We start from the raw sequence: 8,440 nt of genomic DNA on the forward strand, positions 1-8,440 counted from the left end.
AACCTTTAATAAATGCAAATACATAAATTAAATAGATACATAAAACATTAATAATGTAAATAAATATGAATTTTTAGATTCATTATGACTCCATGAAAAATGTGTTTTAGATGCATGAAAAGTTGTAATTCTTCACCATGGGTAGGAACCTTAACTTGGAAGTAAACATTAAATGTTTCAGTTCCTATCATTGCCAATTATTTACTTATCAGAGTGTTAATGATATATAATTAAATTTATTTTTACCTATAAATTTTTGGGTCAATGATTTAAGAGTCAACTACTTGAAATAATTCTAATTATATGCATGTGAATTGGAGTGCATACTATTAGTATTTGCGATGGGGCAAGCCATTAAAAAATCAATCATATCAAAAGCCCAAGTTAAAGACTTGTTCCAAAAGTCAAAGTCACCAAATTTTGAGTCAATAAGCTATATTAAACCTTAACATACTTGGACTTTGTCCTCTTTTGTCCTAAATAAATTTATTAGGGAAATTCCACTCAATAATGAAAGAAAATAAAATAAATTCAACATTTGAGTGAAATTATGATGAATATATATAGATATACTAAAGTAACTCGATAAATAAGTTAGATATGTGTGCTAAAGTTCATGTAAATTTATTGGATCAAGTGAATTATAATGTCACATAAAAGCAAAATATAATAATTATGATGAAGAATTAAATAAAAATGCTCAAACGATATAAAAGACATAAAAATTTCAACTTTAAAAGAAGAATATATGCGTCGTCATTCACGTAAATATATAAAAACTAATTAATTGAAAAGGATATATATTTTACTATTGCGTCATTCACTCATTTTCATCTACATAGTAACATGTATTGAAAATCTTTTCACTTCTCAACCACTATGAAGAAATTCAATGATGAAAAGGCAATAGATTTATTAAAGAGACATTTGGTTTGTGTGGGACAATAAATAGTTTTATTTGATTTTTAATGATGATGAGATTGAATAATTTGAGTAGTTTTTTTTTTTTTTCATTATTTTTGCCCCCACACGTGTGAGCTAACATAGGCAAACTATTTGTCCACAGAGCTTTTGATTGATAAAGAGAAAATGAGAGGATCATTAGCTATCTGTTTGAGATCCCATCAATAGCAACCAATTTCTTTTTGCTTTTGTGTCAGATGTGAGAGGCCACTGTGACCAATATTAATGTGTTTCATGGACCTACATCTACCCCTACAAACACATTAACATTTTTCTATATACCTTTTTTTGGATAGTATTATAGTGGTTGAGAATTGAAATTTCAAAAAAATTAGGATAACTCGAGTATAGTTCAATCCATTAAAATATGAGTAATTACAGTTGGTAGCATTTTAAGGAATAATAACGAAGTATATGATATCATTTTTAAAAAATTACAAATATAGACTAGTCTATCAGTGATAGACTTCTATCGTTAATAGACTCTTACCATTGATATGGTCTATCACTGATAGACTATTTAAATTTTGCCATATTTGCAATTTTTTTACATTATGTTATATCTGCTAATATTTTGGGTTTAATGTCTATATTTGCAACTATCCCTTAAAATATACACTTTTAAACAGAACCTTAACATAACTTGATTAAGAATTTATAAACTCTAATTCCTCAACCCCACATTTTTTTTTTTTTTGAAAAAAAATATGATTATTGATCGTATATGTGAGAAAAATCCGGAAAGGATAATTATCATGAAGGCATATCAATTTAGAGGAGGATAGTCAACAATAAACAATAGATTTGGACGATTAAAATTGAGATAGAGATAATATATGGATTTTACCGTTTCGATTGTCGTTGAATAGTCGATCATTTATCTCTATCCAACCGGGGCCAAAAGATGGTTGAAAATATATCGATGCAAAGAATTCGAGGATTATCTAAAGGATGCAATGGACTAAGATAAATTTTCTATGGTGATATCTTTGATATATATCTCATGTTTTCTTATTATTTTTTTTTGTGAGAATAATAATTTGTAACATAGGTGTGAATGAAATTTAAACCTTTTAAGTTCTTTTTAATGGAAGTTGGTATATATGTTTTAAGTAGTTCAATCATGTTCAAAATTTTGATCGTATTCTATCCTATGATCGAATAATGTGTTTGCTACATTATTAAACTTCTTTTTAGTTTGGATCATATAATGAATTTCAGTTGCCACAATCAAATCAACTCATTGATTAAAGGTTGATGCTTTGATTGTTTGTACATGTAATTTTTTTTAATGTAACATTTATTAAAGTTGTGGGGTGTTTTGATATAATATAAATTATTGACGCCTAAAACTATTAGTAGCTTTGAATGATGCAATGTTAATTTAATAGCAACATTACATAATTATATGCTACTAAAATTCTTTACACCAAAGCTGTATTTATTAATGACTATGACTTTTGGGGTTTGGCTTTCCTTTGACTCCAAAGGAAAATAAAATATCTTTCATGACATTCATATTATGATTTTTCAATATATATATCATCTTAAACTTTTCAATATATATATCATCTTAAACTTTGTAATTTGAAAATTGTTCTAGTACTTTTAAAATGTCAATATTTAGTCTTTATTCTTCTAATAAATCTTAAGTGTCTGTTCGTATTATAAACTTATATGTTAACTTATTTTAATAAAAGCTGCTATTAGTCTTTCCACTATAAATTTTAAAAAGATTTTCATGTGTGCATTTTCTTAAATAGAAATTATTAGAGAAATTATTTTAAATGATAAAACTGTTGTAATTATTTTTAAATATAGCAAAATGTTATTGTCTATTATTGTCTATCACGAATAGACAGTGACATTTTGTTATATTTATAAATATGTTAGCTCATATTCCTATACTTGAAAACAACTCGGACTTAACTTTAAAAAAAAAACAGTCCAAGCTATTATTATTAGAATTAAAAAAATTAGGCCAAACAATAAAGAATGATATTCTTTGAAAAGAAAAAGAAAAACAAAAATAGGAATGATATAAAGATTTATTGAACATTTGAAAAGTATATATGAGGGTTAATTTTGAACTTTATAGACGAACTAAAATAAAATAAATTTTAAAGTTAAAAAATTAAAATATTATTTTAATCTATAAAAATTTCAAAAATATATCAGCACTATGATTATTTTTACTCCAAATGTTTCGGAGGATGGAAGCTTTGATCTTCCATTTGTATAGAAAGATTATTAATATGTCTTAAACTATCCTACTTAACTAGGATTGGCTAGTCCAATGTGAATAAAAATATTAGTAGTAAGATATATATATATATATTTAAGAACAACTTCAAAACATAGCAATTAGATTTAAAGTATTTGCAGATATAGCATAATGCAAGAGAATTTTTGGATATAACAAAATTTAATTTTTCTTTCAAAGTCTATCAGTAATAGACCATGTCACTGATAAAACTCTATCACCGATAGAGTATCACTGCTATATTTGTAATTCTTTAAAAATGTTGGTTTATAATTAATTATTATCTCTAAAAATATTATGTAATTATAATTATCTATATATTATTTATTGATTAAAATGATCATTTTATTTTTTAAATTTAAAAAAAGGTATATGTTTATATTAATATATTATCTTCATTTTTAGAAAACGATCTTAATATCAGAGAAATAAAACATATTATCACTTTATTTATTTATTTTAGGTGGAAGGGGTTCATTTTCAACCTCACATTTGTAACTATATAATAATAATATAAAAAATAAAATATTTTCATCAACATCAACATTTTAATCTGATCAAAATTGTAACATCCAAATAAGTGAAATTAGATGTCATCAACCTATGTTGTCTTCTTCACCCATTTTAAGTCAAATATTCAATTCCACAAATCCATTCTCTTGGAATTTGAAGAAAATACCTCAGCCTTTTTCTTCTCTTCTTCTTCCTTTCCTCAACCTCTAGTAGGTAGCCTCCAATTAATTAATAAATAAATAACCAACAAAAACAATATGATAATAATGGGTGGAAGCTAGCTAGCTCATATCTATATAATTTAATAATTAAGGTTGATTCAAACCCAAAATGTCAATTTGAAATTTGATTGAGTTGATGAAACATATCAATCAAATTTAAGATATGCTTCAATCTAGATATAATTTAATTGATTAAAGACATTTTATATAGAAATTTAATTAGACATATTTAAATCTTCATTTTTATGCGTGGTTCAATTATTAGAAAAAAAAATCAATAATTTCTTCTTCATAATCATGAATGAGTAATCTCACTATTTACATAAATGCTAAATATAATTGATTCTCGACTAAGATAAATGTGTACTTGAAGAAAACAAACAAACCGACTCTAATTTCAAATTTTTGTATGGTGAAGGAAATAAAAGAATTGGTTAAAGTAGGAACAAAAAATGAAACTTACATACCTCGATCATTAAAATTATTAATAAATCCAAAAGCTTAAAAACTAATAGAGTTTAATAATCATTTCCCTCATGAGTTTAGAAATTAAATTAGCTAGTATAAAATTCAACCAAAGAAAAATAACATAATAGAAATATGAACGTTAGCTCTAAACTACCCATTGAATTAAAAAGTTTAGGGTGTTAATCACAGTTTTAACGGAAAGAGAGAGATTATTATAATATAAGATAATTGAAGGTTTGAGAGTGATGAAAGGTAGCTCATTTTTGTGTGTTCTTATGCCACACACAAAATAATGGAAAAGACAAGAGGAGGGAAAAGAGAGATGATGTGATGGGATATGTAAAACAAAGATTAGATGTGTGTGTACACGTGGCAGTCATCGAGAGGGGTTAAGAAGTTTGCTTGTGTCACCACTCGGTGTTTATATGTTTGCTTCACGCAAGCAGCTCCCCCTCAACTTCCCCTCCTCTTTAAGACTCAAAACCAAAATCACACACTAAAAAACATAACTTTCACAATTCATCAAATTACTTTCAATGTAAAGAAGAAGAACAAGAAAAAAGAAAAAGGAAAAACACCCCATATTAGCCCTTTCATATGACCCACACCCAAAGATCAACTGCCCTACATCAAGAAAGTGTGATGAGTGGCGGCGGACACGGCGGAGGGCCGTGCGGCGCATGCAAGTTTTTGAGGAGAAAGTGCGTGAAAGGGTGCATTTTTGCACCGTATTTCAACTCGGACCAAGGCGCCGCCCACTTCGCCGCCGTGCATAAGGTGTTTGGAGCTAGCAATGCCTCTAAGCTCCTCCACCGCATCCCGCCTCCCAAACGTCTAGACGCTTGCGTTACGCTCTGTTACGAAGCTCTCGCTAGGGTTCGAGACCCCGTCTATGGTTGTGTTTCACAAATCTTCTCCCTTCAACAACAGGTTCGTTTGCTAAATATAATTTACCCTAACTTATCAACTCATACTGGTTTATGAGTTTAAGCTTTTCAGTTCAACCAAAGTTCTGAAAATAAAATTTCATTCAACTATCAACTTTATCATTTCTTAAGTTTTGATTCAAAGCTTGTTTCTTTTAACAGCCTTGTATTATCAATACTCTATTTTTAGGGTTTTGAGTGTTTGAATGCAAAAAGAAGAAAGTAAAGGGGGTGGAGGTCAATATAAATATTTCTTTTTCTTTTTCTAAATACAATTTTGTAAATTAGAGGGTTTTTCTTTTCTTTCTTTCTTTCTTTTTTTTTTTTTTTTTTTAATTGTGGGTTGCAGTTGTAATTGTAATTGACTCTCAGATAATTAATCAAATGGAATTTTGCTTGAAAACCATGGCGACTTGCATATTTCTAGGAAAGAAATTATTAGGGTTTTTTTTTTGGAGAAATTAATTAAGATGTTTCCCATTTTCCAATGAAATAGTTTGTCAAACTATTTGAAATAGTTATGTTTTTGTTTTCAAAGAGAGAGAGAAGAGAGCGGTGGCGGCTGGCTTATATTTGGTGTTGCTTGCCAAACTTAACAAGCAAACAATTTTAGCTGCTCGAGAAATTTTAATTAAATAAGTTTCTACATTTGACTTTCTCATATTTATCCTTTTCTTTTTAACCATTTTCTCTTTAAAAAAAATCAACTTCGTTCATTGTTTAGTTTAATTTTATTTGTATATTTCCAAGGGGAAAAAAAAAAAAAAAGAGAAGGATAAGCTTTGGATTTTTTTCTTTAAATTACAATTTCAATCCTCCAACTATGATAATTTTCAAATTTTAATGAATTTACCCGACACAAAATTTAAAGTTTAGATTGTATTAAATATAAAATGTAAATCTATATGTAATAAATTTGTTAGTTCTAAAATATAAAATTAAAAATTTAAGATCTATTAAATATTTTTTAAAATTTAGGAAATAAATAGACAAATCTCAAAAGTTCAGAAATCTATTGAATCTTCTATGGACACAAATATCAAAATTATTTAAGGATTAAGCCTTAAGCTTCTTTTTTTAAAAAAAAAAAAAAAGTTTCTAAACAAATGCAAATTTATTTATTTTATTGTAATAGTATAAAGATTTCTTTTTCTTCTTTTTTTTTTCTTTTTTTTTTTTTTATGGAATGAATTTGAAGTTCATTTGACATGAATTTTTTTTTTTTTTTTTTATTTGGCAAATCGAATGGTTAATTAATTGAAAAACTTCCTTCAATTAAATTTATATAAGTTTCATTACATTTTTTCTTGCTTGCTTGTTTTGTTTTATGTTTTCCAAGAATATCAAATTTACTTGTCATTTTATGGCCTATTATTTTCTAGTGTTGTCCTTGAAGCAATCTCCTTACATAGTACAATTTCACAATTTTGATTATTGGCTAATGTTGGATGACAAATACACATATTTCTACATATCTATATGCAAATACACAAAAATATATTTATACGTACATGCATAAATATATACAATTGTGTCATAAATACGTGTTAGTTTGTATTTAAAGATAAGTTAAAAAGGAATCTTCCGTTAAAGTTTCAAATTTATGACTTTCTCATTTCATTCTTATCCATTTCGTTTTTTAAGGGGTTTTATTTATTAATTAATGTCTTTCTTAACCAATTGAGTTATGTTTGGATTGGCTTGAGAGACATTTTATTTAAATAATATCGTAACTCTAAAGAATTTATATTCAATCCTAGTCTAGTTCTATATATTTATGATGTCCATAGAACATCTCTTGATAGAATTTGATACTAGCGTTTTAGTAAAAATATGAACAAGGTTTTTTAAAACGCTTTTTTCATATGTACTCAAAAGTATAAAAATTTATGGAAAAAATTTAGGTGTAGTTGGATTATCTTTTGTGTAGCTTAGGAAGCATTCAACGAAAATGTGTTTATTCTTTATGTCTGAAGGAGAGAGAGTCAGAAATTAGGTGCACTATTAAAATAACATCGCACCATACTATCAATCCAGTTTGGGATTTAAATTAGAAATTTGAAAACAAGAGATTAGTTAAATTATAAGTTTCGTATCGATTTTGGATGTGTTTGGTAGTGGATTTAAAATTCGAAGACACTAAAAATGAGATTTTTAATTTTTTGTGGGGATTACTGAATTCAAATATCTTTAGCCAATCAAATTAGAAGTTCATCAATTGATTTCATTCTCTAATAATTAAGAGTTTTCTTTTTTCTTTCTTTTTTTTTTAAGAACACACTTCATTCAAACAAAAACACAATAAGTTATACCAACTATACTATACATACCTAACCCTAATTCATATCAATGTTCATCACAGGTAGTGAATTTGCAGGCAGAGCTAGCATACATTCAGGCCAAACTTTCCACCTTGCAGCGGCTATTTCCGCCGCCATTACACAATCCAACACCGACCACTCGCATCGCTCCGTTCCCGGAAACGATCCCGGGTTCTGAAATTGGCTTGCTGTCTGACGTTCCAATGCTCCTTGACCCGCTCCAAACTCCGCTAGGTTGTAATGAAATGACAAATAGCTTTATGAATCCAATTGATTATCAAGATCATATGGATGAAGATGGTGATCTTCAATCTTTGGCTCGAGAATTCGTTTCGAGGTACTTGCCCGAAGTGCAACTCCGGCCGCCGTGCTCACAGATTTAAGTCTCTCTAAACTCTTTTGTGACATCAACTTTCATCACAGCCCTTCTTTCTTTCTTTATTTTGAGATAGAACTGTATGATCAATATATATTTGGTTCTGAAAATTTGGTGAATATTATTATATATTGATCTCTTTTGTTCTGAATCACAAGTTGGAACTGTTGTTACTTTTGAAAATGTGAGACTAATTGTAATTATCTCTCTTTTAGGTGTTTGAGATCAGAATTTTAACTTTTGGGATGGGGGGCTTTCTACCTATTTGGGTTTCATGCATGTTCTATGTTTGATAAAATTAAATCAACAAATAATCAATAATATAGTATAAAATATTATTTATGAAATCAAATCCATTGGGGTAGCTTAGGAATTATTCTTAGGTTTAC

The 8,440-nt window shown here is 27.8% G+C and overlaps 1 protein-coding gene across 1 annotated transcript; it reads left to right on the plus strand.

The window, feature by feature from the left end:
• The first annotated feature begins 4,950 nt into the window (after positions 1–4,950).
• LOC120068307 (LOB domain-containing protein 19-like) lies at positions 4,951–8,205 on the plus strand. The gene is made up of 2 exons (XM_039020028.1): positions 4,951–5,358; positions 7,717–8,205. Exons 1-2 carry the CDS (start codon positions 5,026–5,028, stop codon positions 8,056–8,058), a joined length of 675 nt encoding a protein of 224 aa, XP_038875956.1. The 5' UTR covers positions 4,951–5,025; the 3' UTR covers positions 8,059–8,205.
• Positions 8,206–8,440: the final 235 nt, after the last annotated feature.

This window comes from Benincasa hispida, chromosome 12, assembly GCF_009727055.1.
Source record: "Benincasa hispida cultivar B227 chromosome 12, ASM972705v1, whole genome shotgun sequence".
Classification (NCBI taxonomy): domain Eukaryota; kingdom Viridiplantae; phylum Streptophyta; class Magnoliopsida; order Cucurbitales; family Cucurbitaceae; genus Benincasa; species Benincasa hispida.